The sequence below is a fragment of the Oncorhynchus keta genome, chromosome 26 (genome assembly GCF_023373465.1).
Source record: "Oncorhynchus keta strain PuntledgeMale-10-30-2019 chromosome 26, Oket_V2, whole genome shotgun sequence".
Taxonomy (NCBI): Eukaryota; Metazoa; Chordata; class Actinopteri; order Salmoniformes; family Salmonidae; genus Oncorhynchus; species Oncorhynchus keta.
In genome coordinates this window covers 20385809-20402279 of record NC_068446.1, presented here as the reverse complement: position 1 = coordinate 20402279, position 16471 = coordinate 20385809, and the positions used below count along the sequence as shown (strand labels likewise).

Genomic DNA, 16471 nt, shown 5'->3' with positions numbered 1-16471 from the left:
CTCGCACACACAGATACATGCACACACGTACACACAGCTTATCAGAGCAGACCAGCGACCAGGCCCCCAACTGCCCTGGGCTCAGAAAGGCCCTGATAACGCAGTTAATGGACCAGACACACTAGAGCTGTGGTACCTGTGTGAATCGAGTTGCTAGGGAGTTTTAACCCTTTGTTCTAATCCGGAACTGGAGCTTAGCTAACGATTGGATTAGCAGACCTTTATTACGTCATCAATAAGGAGCAGGGAGAATGTTCACTTCCTCAGAAAGTTGTCAGGTAGCCTCCTGAACTCTTTCAACCCCTCTATCTCTCTCCCTGTCATTTCCCTCCCTTTTTCTCCCCAGTCTGTCTCAAAGAGCCTTGTCACGAGTAGACACGCACGCTAGTGGTGCTGTGGTGCTGTTTGTTCACCCGCAATTGCTAACAACCCGTCCGCATCCGCCAGACTATTTGTGATAAAGTGACGATCTTAGGCCCGCATTCGACCCTAAACCGCCAGTATAGAAAATGCGCTGTAGGCTACGGTCAGAGACGGCGCAATTATTTTTGGACAGGGGTTTCAGTTTTAGTTGTTGTTGCCTGATTTAGATACAGTATGTTTCTGCTCATAATTTCTCATTTCTAATAGTCAACTTGTCTATAATTAGATACATGCAGCTTCTCTTCTTTCATGATATGTAGCCCTAGAAGACCAAGTAAATCCATTAATCAGTAGAATGAACGCTTCAATCTAGTTGACATCGGTAGTTTTCTCTGTCAGCTGGATGAGCTTTTCATAGTGCTGTTTTTGATTAACTTCACCCCTGATTCAGAGGGGGTTGGGTTAAATGCGGAAGACACATTTCGGTTGAATGCGTTCAGTTGTGCAACTGGCTAAGTATCCCCCTTTTCACTTTCGACAGAGCAGAGAAGCTTAGGGCCCGTTGAAAGCACCATTACAAAAAAAAAATTGAAAAAAATATTCTCTACAAAATCAGTTTGGTTGTAAGGAAGTAGAAACCTGCAAAAACGACCCATTATTTTTCCGATGAGATTTCAGTGGGCCTTCGATGCATATTTTATGCGGTTGGAAATACTATCAGCGTTTACGATGCTGATAAAGATAGCGCCTCCACAGGCGGTCCAGATGTCAGTTTCCATTTAACCCATCTGAACAGCAGACATCTTGAACTTCCCTATTTGCAGTCCCCATCTTGTGACTGTTAAATGTGTATATCGCCTCACAATCGTCACTGCTATCATCGTCTTTTACCAGTTCATCAGATCTTTCCCAAACATGACTTTTCTCTCCCTCCCATCTCTTTATTTTCAACTCTCCAATTTCGCAGCTTTTCTCTTCCTAAATTAAACTCTGACATTGTCCTCTGTGGATTGATGTGAACTTTTTCTGCCCGTTCCCAAAAGCATTTGGCTATTGGCGTGTAGGCTATTTGGTGTGTGTACAGTTAGGCCCTGAAGTTTAGCCATACGCACTAATGCCAGATAGCCTAAAATAACGAAAGACAGACCTCGAAGTAGCCTATAGATATAAATTGCACAAGAATTATACATTTATGGATTTTTTCAGGTATTGTTTTCTCTTTATTCAATCCACCAGCCACCTACCTACCTGCCCTTCATCCATACAATATTTAATGAACCTAAACCCGCCTGCCCCGTGGATATAACCGCTGGGACTGCGGGTTATGAGTCAACCCGCGCATCACTAATGACGTGCGCACACACACGCACGTACACGGAGTTGCATGCACACTAATGCTGAGCGGATCCATCTTCATGCAGAGGAGGAGGAGAAGAGGAGGAGGAGGAGGAGAAGAGGAGGAGGATTGTAGCTTTAATAGACTAGCAGGGCGAACAGGGTCAAACCCTTTAGTCTCTTCCCCTCCCCCTCTATCCTTGACCCCTGGCCCCCTGTCTCTGCAGGCAGGGCTGGTATGACTGAGACAGCAAGACACAAGAGGAAATCCTCTGTTTAGAGCAGATCACAATGCTTCTTCCTCTGCTCTACACCTCCCGTCATTCACCCTCATTCACCCCCATCCTCCCCTTTCCCTCCCTCCCTCCCTCCCTCCCTCCCTCCCTCCCTCCCTCCCTCCCTCCCTCCCTCCCTCCCTCCCTCCCTCCCTCCCTCCCTCCCTCCCTCCCTCCCTCCCTCCCTCCCTCATCAGGGTGTAGTTCAGGGTACAGGTCTAAAGCCCTGTATAGTGCCACTAGAGTTTCAGAGAGGAATCGGTCCTCTAATTGGCAGCGGCAAAATTAACCACAAAGCCAATCAAACAGGCGCCAGCTGTAATCTCTCTCATACACGCTCACACAACACACATGCATGTACACACACACGCGCATGCACACACGCACGCACGCGCACACACACACACACAGACACACACCTACAGGTCCTGCGGTTGGTAATTGCTCATATTGTTGTCAGTAGATTAAAAATTGGATATTGGAAATATAATTGTGTGTAAACAGCTTTCTTCCCCCTCTCACTCTCCCGTTCTCTCTCTCTCTCACGCGTGTTCTGCGGTTTCGCTCTCAGTCTAGAGGAGAGAAGTGCATACCAGAATCCGATAAGACTAATAGAAACTTTCCACTGAGCACAACCACGACTCTGCTCGTAAAACCACCCACGTCCCTCTTCCCTCCTCCCTCCATTCTCTCCTCTGTCTCTCTCTCCCTCTTTCTCCCATATCTCTGGATGTGACCCCATGAAAGATCTTTATTTAATTCACTCAAGTCCAGCTGGGCTCTCGCCAGCAGCCCTGCCCACCTCTTTCTTTCTTTTCGCCTCTCTCTCACTCACTTTGGGGGTATGAAGAGAATGCCTACATACCAGGCTGCTCTCATAGAGATGGTGGGCAGGATAATACAGGACTGGCATCTCAGCTAGATCACTCAAGATTGACTTCGAAACTGGACGTCTGTCCATGTCCTGAGAACGTCGGGAAATGCCTTCAGACCCGGCCACTATTTATTTATTTTATTTATAGGAAACAATGCACATTAACATCAATAATGCAACACCCATGTAAATGTGCCGGGGTTAGCCAAAAGATCATTCGCACCCGTTGTCCCTGGGCAGGTAAGGGCTTTTACACAGCCACTATACAAATACTCACTAAAACAATACAAAATACAAATACATTACATCCAATAATATATCATTCTAACAACAACAACAACACTATCATCTGCTGTTGTCTTACATATGAGGAACCACAGATACAGTAACTCATGTGTGAAGAGGGCACTACAAAACCTAGTCCCCCTCAGGAGACTGAAAAGATTTGGCAATGGTCCTCAGATCCTCAAACAGTTCTACAGTTGCACCATCGAGAGCATCCTGACTGGTTGCATCACTGCCTGCTATGGCAACTGCTCGGCCTCCGACCGCAAGGCACTACAGAGGGTAGTGCGTACAGCCCAGTACATCAGTAGGGCCAAGCCTCCTGCCATCCAGGACCTTTATACTAGGCGGTGTCAGAGGAAGGCAATTAAAAATGGTCAAACACTCCAGCCCCCAACCCTATGCTGCTGCTACTCTCTGTTGTTATCTATGCGAAAATCACTTTAATAACTCTACCCACATGTATATATATATTACCTCAATTACCTCGACTAACAGGTGCCCCCGTACTCTGTACCGGTACCCCCTGTATATAGTCTCGTTACTGTTATTATACTGCTGCTCTTTAATTATTTGTAACTTTTATTTCTTTTTTCTTTTAGGTATTTTTCTTAAAACTGCTTTGTTGGTTAATGGCTTGTAAGTCAGCATTTCACTGTAAGGTTGCATTCGGCGCATGTGACAACATAACATTTGATTTGATGTGTAAAGGTTTGGATAGATTTGAGCCCATTTAAATGTAAAAATACAATAATCAGTGCAGCTTCTCAAGTCCACGGGCTTTGTATTCCAGTATATTGTAGCGCTAACAGAGAAGGCCGATTGACCGATTTGACTGTGTCGTGGATGAGGGTGGTGGATGGCCGTAATCCCATGACTCCATAGCCGAAGGTCGCGTGTTCAATCGCAGTGGTAGACACTCGTTTTCTATTTCAACCCTATCCCATATCTTAACCCTTAAGTGAACCAGTCGGAGTGAATGCCTAAACGTCATGTTTTAGCCTATCCAAAAGCTTTAACTCTTAACCTGACCATTCAGAACAATGCAGAGCAGGAGGAGCAGCCCACGGTGTCAAAAACACGTTGAAGTTTGACATTTGGAGAAATGTGGATAAACGTCAGAATCTGAAGTGAAATTGATAAAACGGTGATATCTTGTTGGGCATCTACTGGGCAGAGAGAGGGTCGAAGGGAGAGAGAAAGGGGGTGGATACAGCACGGACAGAGAGACTTTTAAAAACAGGCATTCAAGGCAGAGAGGAGAGTGTCCGACATCAACCTCTCTCTCTCTCTCTCTCTCTCTCTCTCTCTCTCCTCTTTATCCCACTGCTGCCCCCCCCCTCTCTCTCTCTCTCTCTCTCTCTCTCTCTCTCTTCTTTATCCCACTGCTGCCCCCTCTCTCTCTCTCTCTCTCTCTCTCTCTCTCTCTCTCTCTCTCTCTCTCTCTCTCTCTCCCACTGCTCCCCCCCCCTCTCTCTCTCTCTCCTCTTTATCCCATCCCACTGCTGCCCTCTCTCTCTCTCTCTCTCTCTCTCTCTCTCTCTCTCTCTCTCTCTCTCTCTCTCTCTCTCTCTCTCTCTGCTGCCCTCTCTCTCTCTCTCTCTCTCTCTCTCTCTCTCTCTCTCTCTCTCTCTCTCTCTCTCTCTCTCTCTCTCTCTCTCTCTCTCTCTCTCTCTCCCACTGCTGCCCCCTCTCTCTCTCTCTCTCTCCTCTTTATCCCACTGCTGCCCTCTCTCTCTCTCTCTCTCTCTCTCTCTCTCTCTCTCTCTCTCTCCTCTTTATCCCACTGCCCCCTCTCTCTCTCTCCTCTTTATCCCACTGCTCTCTCTCTCTCCCTCTCTCCCTCCTCTTTATCTCTCTCTCTCTCTCTCTCTCTCTCTCTCTCTCTCTCTCTCTCTCTCTCTCTCTCTCTCTCCTCATCCGTTTTTTTGTGTCACCCTCTTGAGCTTCCCAGCTCTTTGAGTGGTTTAGGTAGGTTAGTGGAGGTCAGGACAGTGTGTGTGTGTGTGTGTGTGTGTGTGTGTGTGTGTGTGTGTGTGTGTGTGTGTGTGTGTGTGTGTGTGTGTGTGTGTGTGTGTGTGTGTGTGTGTGTGTGTGTGTATGTGTGTGTGTTTCCCACGTTTGCTAAGCCCATGACCTCCTTTCACTCCTCCTCATTAGCATGTGAATCCCCCCTCCCGCCGAGGACCCGGCGAGTATGAAGGGAGAGAGAAAGAGAGAGAAAGAGAGCGAAAGAGGGAGAGAGTCCTCAGAATGGGCTTGGCTGTTTACCATATGGATCTGTGGAAGTCTCACAGGGTGTGTGTATTGAAAGTAGGCTCAACAGAGCATTGAGATAGCTATCTACATGGGTGACAGAATCCTTGCCTGGCTACCCAGACTTCTTGCTTCGACCAAACGCTATGCCGCGCCCATGGATGTTAGTTGCTTCTCCGCAATGAGTCTGGATCTGAGTGTAGGTTGGCATCTATTGTCATGAATCTTGCCCTGGAGGCAGCTCTGTAGAGTGGTCACTAAACCTAACCCTAACCATAAACCGAACCACTAAACCTAACCCTAACCATAAACCGAACCACTAAACCTAACCCTAACCATAAATCGAACCACTAAACCTAACCCTAACTACACTGCTAACCGTAATGCCTAACCCTATCCATAAACCGAACCACTAAACCTAACCCTAACTACACTGCTAACCGTAATGCCTAACCCTAACCATAAACCGAACCACTAAACCTAACCATCTAGCAGAAATCGCTCGGTTCTGCCTTCAGGGCAAGATTCATGACAACAACCATCAACCTGCTATCTGAGTACCTCCCCGACCCTTCACCGATTGCGAACACATTTGGGGCCGTCTGATTGGTCCAGAATCCGATGGGTTGGGCCAGAGCCAGAACACACGTGGGTAAAGCAGTGCTTTGAAAATGAATCATTGGCTTTGATATGCAATCGCCGATGACTTTGTTTTGTACAACGCTACTCGTCACCACAAACAACTTCAATGATGGCGGTCTCAGACTAAAGTATGTAGTGAATGACAGAGCACCAGAATCATTTTAGTGTGAGTCGTCAGGCTGAGAGATCCCCACGCTTAGTCTCTCTCTCCTCAGTCTCTCTCTCCCCAGTCTCTCTCTCCCCATCTCTCTCTCCTCAGTCTCTCTCTCCTCAGTTTCTCTCTCCCCAGTCTCTCTCTCCCCAGTCTCTCTCTCCTCAGTCTCTCTCTCCCCAGTCTCTCTCTCCCCAGTCTCTCTCTCCCCAGTCTCTCTCTCCTCAGTCTCTCTCTCCCCAGTCTCTCTCTCCCCAGTCTCTCTCTCCTCAGTCTCTCTCTCCCCAGTCTCCCTCTCTCTCTCCCCAGTCTCTTCTCTCTCTCCCCAGTCTCTCTCTCCTCAGTCTCCCCAGTATCTCCTCCTCAGTCTCTTTCTCCCCAGTCTCTCTCTCCCCAGTCTCTCTCCTCAGTCTCTCTCTCCCCAGTCTCTCTCTCCCCAGTCTCTCTCTCCCCAGTCTCTCTCTCCCCAGTCTCTCTCTCCCCAGTCTCTCTCTCCTCAGTATCTCTCTCCCCAGTCTCTCTCTCCCCAGTCTCTCTCTCCCCAGTCTCTCTCTCCTCAGTCTCTCTCTCCTCAGTCTCTCTCCCCAGTCTCTCTCTCCCCTGTCTCTCTCTACTCAGAGGGAGGGAGAAGGAAGGAAAATCGACACATATAACTGACAGACTGACGCAGTACAGAACAAATCAACAGGAGGTTGTTGACAATGTAAACAAAGGGTTTAATGAATGTCCTGCTAACCACTAATCAGCACACACTGTGTACCAGAGTAGGCTTCTCCCCACAGGTCACAGGTAAGTTGACTGTGTGTGTTGCGTGCTCTGGTGTGTAGTCTGAGAGTTGTCCCAGGTGTGTGGTGACCTGTGTGTGTGTGTGTGCAGTCATGCTGCCAAGCCTGGTTCTCCACCGGTCCTCAGTGCGTCCATACCAGCGTGGATTCTACTGCAGCGATGTCAGTCTGCATTACTCCTACAAGAACTCCATCATCCCCTCATCCGTCCTCACTGCTGTGGGGCTCATTGTGCCCATTGTGGCCGTAAGTCTGCCCTACCACAGAGCACTCTGCCTGGGGAAGGCTGGAAGGAGAGAGGGGGTACGCCTGGAGGTCTAGAGGTGTGCATGGTCAACTGGGTCAGACAGAGTGACCATATTAGATTAAAGATTTAAATAGTGGGTTAAGTTTGGAGCTAACTGGGTGGTGATTAAATCACTATCTCTGGCTGATTTGAGCTCCAACAACCGTCACTCTTCTAGACTCAGACGACCATGTTGGACCAACCTCTGTTTCTCTCTCCTCCTTTGCTCTCCCATGTTCCCCTGGTGCAACCAGCCCCCTACCTCGACCTCCCGTTTGTGTCCATGTCACTAACCTTATGTCTCTCTCCCTCCCTCTCTCCCCCTTTCCTCTCGATCTCCCCCTTTCTCTCTCTCTCTCCCGCCTGTCTCCCCCTCTATCTCTCCCACCTCTCTCTCTCTGTGCAGCTGGCCTGCCCTTCCTGATAATAGAGTCTAGCACCATACGGCCGTACCAGAGAGGTTTTTACTGTTCTGACGAGTCCATCCGGTACCCATATAAAAATGGAGACACTATCAGCGATGCTGTGCTCTGTGCTGCTGGCATTCTTATTGCCATCCTCTCTGTAAGTCTACCTCTCTTACTATCACTCCTCTCCCTCACTTCATACTCCATACTCATCCCTCCATGTCTCTGTCTGTCTGTCTGTCTGTCTGTCTGTCTGTCTGTCTGTCTGTCTCTCTGTCTCTCTATGTATGTGTTGTTTCCTGTGTTGTGTGCTCTCTGTGTGAAGTAATTTTCCATCGCCATACCAGCATTGGCTCCAGACTGTTTCCATTCTTCTGATGAGTGAGGGAGGGAGGGTGTGTGTGTGTGTGTGTGTGTGTGTGTGTGTGTGTGTGTGTGTGTGTGTGTGTGTGTGTGTGTGTGTGTGTGTGTGTGTGTGTGTGCTTGTGCATTTGAACCACGCACATACACTCCTGGTTTGAGCTGTTGATGTGATACACTTCATTTCCATGCCTCTTGTTGCCTGCCCTCAAGGCTTGGTGCCCCCAGTGCCCTCGCTCACCACACACACACACACACACACACACACACACACACACACACACACACACACACACACACACACACACACACACACACACACACACACACACACACACACACACACACACACACACCCTGCACTGAGTCCTAGCCCCGTCTACTATATGAGACCCTAGACTGTGCTTTGTTGGCGTCTGCCCTCATGGTGGTACAATCTAGCTACCAGCTCAGCGCTTCGGCTTATTCAAACCAGGAGTGTATGTGTGTGTGTGTGTGTGTTCTCACAGCTCATGGTGTGGGTAAGCTGGTGGAGTCCACACATCTGTATATCATTAGTGGTGTCTCCTGTGATTCTGACACCAATCCTACACGGACACACGCATGCAGAAACTCTCTCTCACACACACACACACACACACACACACACACACACACACACACACACACACACACACACACACACACACACACACACACACACACACACACACACACACACACACACACACACACACACACACACACACACACACACACACACACACACACACACACACACACACACACACACTTTCCTAGCATGGCCTCTTGGCTGTGTTTTCCCCAGGGAAACCCCCTTCTCTCCCTCCATCTCCTGCTGCCATCCCTGACAGATTCTGTCTGCACAGTGGGATGAGATAGGCAGCGTGGAGAGTGATGGAGAGTGGAAGGGAGAGAGAGAGAGAGAGAGAGAGAGAGAGAGAGAGAGAGAGAGAGAGAGAGAGAGAGAGAGAGAGAGAGAGAGAGAGAGAGAGAGAGAGAGAGAGAGAGAGAGAGAGAGAGAGAGAGAGAGAGAGAGAGAGAGAGAGAGAGAGAGAGAGAGAGAGAGAGAGAGAGAGAGAGAGAGAGAGAGAGAGAGAGAGAGAGAGAGAGAGAGAGAGAGAGAGAGAGAGAGCTGGATTAATAGCAGTATATGAGGAGAATGTTGAGGTACAGTAGATCTCTAGCTGTCTCAGAGGAAAGGAGAGATATAGTGAGAGAGGAGAGGGTGGGTGGTTGTTGCACAGAGGGCTGTGTGTGGACATTCGGAGATCCAGGGGGTCTACAAACGGGATGGCATGCCCCTGTGTCTCTTGGGGGGGTTAGGCTGTACCCCACCGCAGCCCAGCCTTGCTAGAACAGTTCAGCTCTAGTGTTACAACATCACTGCAGGATCGTATGAGACAGTGTTAACCCACAGAGCTAAGGCCAGAGCCATAGATATAAGCTGTGTTATCTCTATCTGTCTCTGTTAGAGGTGTCATCTGTCCATCTCATCCCCTCCTCCTCCCCTCCATCAGCTCCTCTGTCATTAAAGCCTCGTCATTAGTTATCATACCAGTGGTGCCTGAGGGAACGTCAGGCCATGCTCATCTCTCCATCTGTCTATTATCTATTCACCATCCTCACTGTCTCTGTCTCTCCATCCTCCCTGTTTTATCCATGTCTTCACTTACTCAACATGAGAATGATTAACGATAGGTTGTCAATGTGTCCATGCATGATGCGTGTTTGACCTAACAGCATGAGAGTTGACATTATCACTCATCGGAGCATCATCAAGAGTTTGTTTGTAAGGTTCAATTCTTTCCACCTTTTCATTGCAAATCCTCTCCTCTCCTCTATATAGATTGTTATAGGAGAGTGTTACAGGATTCACCATCGCAGAGAGGGATCTAAGTCTTTCATTGGGAACCCTTATGTCTCATCGCTCTACAAACAGGTGAGTACCAGTAGAGGTGTGGGAGGGTAGAGACGGACCATAAATGATACACAAAAAAATACCTAAATGTTTTCATGCTAATAGTTGTACATCGTGGTACTAATGGTTGTTTGCATCCTCCAGGTTGGAGTGTTTATATTTGGATGTGCCATCAGCCAGTCGTTCACAGACATTGCCAAGGTGTCAGTGGGCAGAATGAGACCTCATTTCCTGGATGTGTGTAATCCTGACTGGTCAGCCATCAACTGTTCCCTTGGATACATCACCTCCTACACCTGTAATGGCCCTGAGAGCAAAGTACAGGAGGCCAGGTCAGTACACACACACACACACACACACACACACACACACACTGAGTCCTGGCCCCCTCTACTATGTGATACTCCATACTGTGCTCTGTTGGTGTCTGCCCTCATGGTGGTACACGTTTGTTTGTTTTTCAGGAAATCCTTCTTCTCAGGACATGCCTCCTTCTCTATGTTTACTATGCTCTACCTGACTGTGAGTAAGACACACGCACACACACACACACACACACACACACACACACACACACACACACACACACACACACACACACACACACACACACACACACACACACACACACACACACACTGTGGTACACAGAAACAATGGAGTGCAGATGACAGAGAGCATTATGGGAAGTAGGTTTAATGCGCTGAAGTCTCTCTCTTTTCCTCTTCATAGATGGATGGATGGATGGATGGATGTGTGGGTGGATGGGTGGGTGGGTAGATGGATGGATGGATGGCTAGATGGATGGATGGATGGATGGCTAGATGGCTAAATGGATGGATGGATAGATAAATAGCTAGATGGATGGATGGCTAGATGGATGGATAGATGGATGGCTAGATGGATGATGGATGGCTAGATGGATGATGGATGGATAGATGGATGGATGGATGGATGGATGGATGGATGGATGGATGGCTAGATGGATGGATGGATGGATGGATAAATAGATGGATAAATAGATGGATGGATGCTAGATGGATGGATAGATGGATGATAGATGGATGGATAGATGGATGGATGGCTAGATGGATGTATAGATGGATGGATGGATGGATGGATGGATGGATGGATGGATGGCTAGATGGATGGATGGATGCTCTCCACCTCTTTTCCTCTTAACAGCTGAACTCACTTCCTCTCTCTTTCTCTCTCTCCTCTCTCCACCTGTTGTGGTTCATAGGCCAGTTTCTGTGCCCCGGGGGGCCTCCATCCTACCAACACACAAATTAGAATTACATCCACTACCCCCACTCTCCCCCTATCTCTTTGTCTCTCCCTCCCTTCTTTATCCCCTCCATCTCTCGTTCCCTCTTCTCCTCTATTACAACTGCAGATATTTCCATAACTATGCTCACTACTGACCTAGTGTGACTCAGTCAGTGTTTTGGGCTGGGCTAGGTTAGGTTTAGCTTGGCTGAGCTGGGTTGTACAGGCTGTTGGGTGTGCATGGTTGGTTGGCCCATGCCTCCTGGGGTATTGTGTGGTATTTTGTGGCGAGCTCTGGTAATATCCCCGCCTCTCTCTGGCAGCCTCTCTCTGGCAGCCTCTCTCTGGCAGCCTCTCTATGGCAGCCTCTCGGTTAGAATGGAGAGAGGGAGTGGAAAAGAGGGAGGGAAGGAGAGAGGTGGTGCTTTCAGAGCACAGGCTTGATATTTAAACCACGAACAAGTCTTCTGGGAGGTGGAGTGTGGTGAAGTCACAGAAGAGCAAGAAGAGAGGGAAGAAGGAAAAGAGCGAGGAGAGAATAGCCAACTCTCCTAGGAAATAGAAACTGACCAACAAGTCAGATTGTACACTACACACAGTGACACACGCATCAGCACACACTCCAAGGATCCTGTTTTTCAAATAGATGGCTAGTAAACAATATTACAGGCATTTTGTGCTGGTGCGGAATGAAGGCAGGAAATCTCTTTCTCTCTCTATCTCTTTCTCAGTTGTGTGTTTTATATCTGTCCCGGAGTTATTATGTGAGTCAGAGAGAAAACATCTCTCTTCTTGAGTAGAATTTTCTAAGAAACCATTAAACTTATGAGAAGACTATTGTTGTTTTTTTATTGCTGACACAAACACAAAACAAATTATCTAAGACATTCCTCAGTCTGTGGTGGGAAAATGTATCTCATACTCACACAGAAGCCTCTATCTCTCTAGGACCTGGACTGGAACTCCAGCCTCTATCTCTCTAGAACCAGGACTGGAACTCCAGCCTCTATCTCTCTAGGACCAGGACTGGAACTCCAGCCTCTATCTCTCTAGGACCTGGACTGGAACTCCAGCCTCTATCTCTCTAGGACCAGGACTGGAACTCCAGCCTCTATCTCTCTAGGACCAGGACTGGAACTCCAGCCTCTATCTCTCTAGGACCTGGACTGGAACTCCAGCCTCTATCTCTCTAGGACCAGGACTGGAACTCCAGCCTCTATCTCTCTAGGACCTGGACTGGAACTCCAGCCTCTATCTCTCTAGGACCAGACTGGAACTCCAGCCTCTATCTCTCTAGGACCAGGACTGGAACTCCAGCCTCTATCTCTCTAGGACCAGGACTGGAACTCCAGCCTCTATCTCTCTAGAACCAGGACTGGAACTCCAGCCTCTATCTCTCTAGGACCAGGACTGGAACTCCAGCCTCTATCTCTCTAGGACCAGGACTGGAACTCCAGCCTCTATCTCTCTAGGACCTGGACAGCCCTTGACACTGCTACAGTAGGCCTAGTAAACATCATGGCTGTGAAGGACAGACATTCCTGTCTTACCCTCTTCCTGGTCTCCACCTTTTCCCTCCTTCCCTTCACCGTCCCCCCCCCTAGGCCTGCGGACAGGGGGGACTTAGTAACTTATCTGATAATCAATTGTTAATTGAATTCTGGCTGGTCAAATAAGTGGAGGTGGTAGCTCATTCATTAGTTTGCTCATCACTGATTAGAAACATTTAGCACGTAATAATGTAATCAATTGTATTATTTTGCTCTTGACTCTTGTATCGGCTATAGTAGCCTCATACAGTATAATCTGTCCACCATCGAACTGTCCTGTTTTATCGTAACCTGCTTCAATATGTCTCAATCAATCACTTATTCATGTTATTACACAGCATTACATTCATGTTATTACACAGCATTACATTCATGTTATTACACAGCATTACATTCATGTTATTACACAGCATTACATTCATGTTATTACACAGCATTACATTCATGTTATTACACAGCATTACATTCATGTTATTACACAGCATTACATTCATGTTATTACACAGCATTACATTAATGTTATTACACAGCATTACATTCATGTTATTACGCAGCATTACATTCATGTTATTACGCAGCATTACATTCATGTTATTACGCAGCATTACATTCATGTTATTACACAGCATTACATTCATGTTATTACACAGCATTACATTCATGTTATTACACAGCATTACATTCATGTTATTACGCAGCATTACATTCATGTTATTACGCAGCATTACATTCATGCATTTCAATAGGCGGCTATTAGAAAAACGTGGATTATATTAATATTGATATGTATGGAAAGAAATCATTGATTTTATGATGAATTATTATTCGGCTGTATGAGGCGGGGCCTCGTGCTGATAAATTATTATTATATTCAGTTTTGATTACAATTTTTATTTTATTTTATTATAATGACCAGTTCACGAAGCCCCTGATGATGTCAGGCCTGAGGCAATTGCCTCTTCTGTCTAATGGTAAGTCCACCACTGCCTGCGGAAGCCAGAACTCTAAACATCCCTGAGAGGAGCGAGGGAGAGAGGAATGGGAGGGTGCCTTCCTCTCCTTCCTCGAAGACAACAATAATGATGAGCTTGTCTTCCAGGAAGAGCCAGCAGCCTCCTCCATACCTTCCTCTGGGAATCCATGGCATTATGGGGGAGGAGCGGCAGTTAGGCAGGGCTGTTGTTATTGTAGGTCTGCTTATTAGGACTTGGTGAGAGTGGTTGGTTGGGTGAGAGAGGGGGTGAGGGAGACCTTGGCTTCTTAAAGACACTCATCTCAGTAATATAACACAATATATTTCACACGTATTCCCTTTTCCCAAGGAATTTCTCCTGATGAAATACATATCTACACATGTGCTTCATATCTGATGTATAAATCTGTCTGTTGTAACACTATAAATCTGTCTGTGTAACACTATAAATCTGTCTGTGTAAGATCAAACACATACTGCTCAATGTCTTTCTGTGGTCATCCACTCAAATAATAATCCCTTTCACTCTCTCTCTCCCTTTCTTTCTTTCTTTCTTTCTTTCTTTCTTTCTTTCTTTCTTTCTTTCTTTCTTTCTTTCTTTCTTTCTTTCTTTCTTTCTCCCTCTCTCCATCAGTTCTATCTCCAGTCCAGGTTCACGTGGAGAGGTGCCCGGTTGCTCCGCCCCCTGGTCCAGTTCACGCTGCTGATGATGGCATTCTACACCGGCCTATCACGTGTCTCCGACCACAAGCACCACCCCACAGATGTACTGGCCGGCTTTGTACAGGGCGCCCTGGTGGCCTACTGCATAGTGAGTACAGACACACACAAACACACACACATTTTAGTTTTTGCCCTAGCACTGCACACCTTTATTCCACTCAGTCCCAGTTTAAAAGGCTTGATGAGTTGATTATTTAAATCAGGTGTGTAGTTCTAGAGAAAAAAACTAAACTGAACACCCCTTTGGGTCCCCAGGATCAGAACTAATAAACGCTGGCCTACTGCATGATGAGTCACTGTTAGTAATCTATTGTATTGTGACTGTAAGGGTTAGGGTTAGAGGTCAGAGGTCAAGGTTAGTCTGCTGTGAGTCAGGCCAGATCAGGTAATCAGAGATATTAGGGCTGAGAGAGAGAGAATGTATTGAGGCATTAAACTACTACAAGACATTCTCCAGATCTTCTCCCCTACTTTTTCTCTCTCTCAACTCCGCCTTTCCCCTTTCCTCGCGCTCTCTCTTTCAGTCTTTCTACCCCCTACCTCTCTCTCTCTTTCTCTCCCACTCCCTCTCTCTCGCTACCTCCCTCTACCCCCCTCTCTCCCTCTCCATCTACCTCTCTCGCCTACCTCTCTCTTTCTCTCTCCCTCTACCTCCCTCTACCTCTCTCTCTCTCTCTCTCTGTCTCTCTACCTCTCTCTACCTCCCTCTTTGTCCCTCTACCCCCCCCTCTCTCTCTCTACCTCACTCTCTCTCTCTCTACCTCACTCTCTCTCTCTCGCTACCTCCTTCTACCTCCCTCTCTCTCTCTCTCTACCCCTCTGTGAAAAAAACAGGCTCCGAAGTGAAGAGAATCTGATTCCCTTTAATGAATAGCACATTGCCTGGAGCCAGCTCCCCAGGAGTGTGTGTGTGTCTGTGTGTGTGCGTGTGTGTGTGTGTGCGTGTGTGTGTGTGTGTGTGTGTGTGTGTGTGTGTGTGTGTGTGTGTGTGTGTGTGTGTGTGTGTGTGTGTGTGTGTGTGTGTGTGTGTGTGTGTGTGTGAGAGAGAGAGAGGGAGAGCGAGAGTCCCTACAATCTGTAACCATCATAGCTTTATAAGCCGTATGTTGCCAAGGAAAACATTTGGGTGAGGGGAAAGAGAGAGAGAGAGAGAGAGAGATCGGGGAGATTGGACTTTGAAACAAAAATGAGGTTGTTAATTATTTGTTTGTTTTTTATTTGGCTGCTCTGGTTTTATCACCTCAGCATGACACACACACACTCCTGCCTTGCCCCCATTCAGTTCAGGAATGGAAATGGTTAGATTCATAAAGTGGGAGAGGCCATGGTGGCGCCTAGACTCAGCTACTGACATATCTCTGGCACTGCCACACACACCACTCTGGCAACCTTTACACACACACACATATTGCCAGGGCTGGGCTGGGGTACTGACAGCACCCCTTTTCGTTTTTAGAAACTTTCTACCAGGCTGAACTTAGAGAACCTTCCCTTCCCTGCCCAAAACTCCACTAGGTAGGAGAGGTTGTGGGAGAGGTTCTGGTCCAATCAAAACTGTGTAAGCTGTTCTTATTGCCCTGTCAATCATCTGGAACAATATAAATATTAATAAGAGAAACAACAACATATACTGAAATTAGTTCAGATAATGGGTTATTCGGCTGTCCTCATAGAACCCTTTAAAGAACCCCTTTTGCTTCCAAGTAGAACCCTTTCCACAGAGGGTTCTACATGCATCCCAAAAGTGTTCTACCTAGAACCAGAAAGGGTTCTTCTATAGGGGCAGCCACAGAATCCTTTTGGAACCCTTTTTTCTAAGACTGTACGAATGAGAGGACAGGGGGAGGAGCGATAGGGAAGAGGAGAGAAAGGCAGAAGGAGAAGAGGGAGGAGTTCTTAGCTCTGTGTATATGTGTATTTCATAGAGAGCTCAGCTACTCTTCAGCACGACAGCCAAGAGACCTGCACACACATACACACTGCTGCAGGTCGCGG

The 16471-nt window shown here is 47.4% G+C and overlaps 1 protein-coding gene across 2 annotated transcripts in view; it reads left to right on the top strand.

Annotated features, from left to right (window-relative positions):
* plpp3 (phospholipid phosphatase 3) overlaps window positions 1-16471 on the top strand; it is a 42364-nt gene that overhangs the window by 18843 nt on the left and 7050 nt on the right. The window contains exons 2-6 of one of the 2 annotated variants that reach the window (XM_035757230.2): window positions 7058-7212; window positions 9890-9982; window positions 10106-10293; window positions 10426-10483; window positions 14388-14564. In XM_035757230.2, the coding sequence (XP_035613123.1) occupies window positions 7058-7212; window positions 9890-9982; window positions 10106-10293; window positions 10426-10483; window positions 14388-14564 (671 nt within the window). Of the gene's footprint in view, window positions 1-7057; window positions 7213-7658; window positions 7817-9889; window positions 9983-10105; window positions 10294-10425; window positions 10484-14387; window positions 14565-16471 lie in introns of both variants that reach the window. The other variant, XM_052480323.1, reaches the window with a different exon arrangement.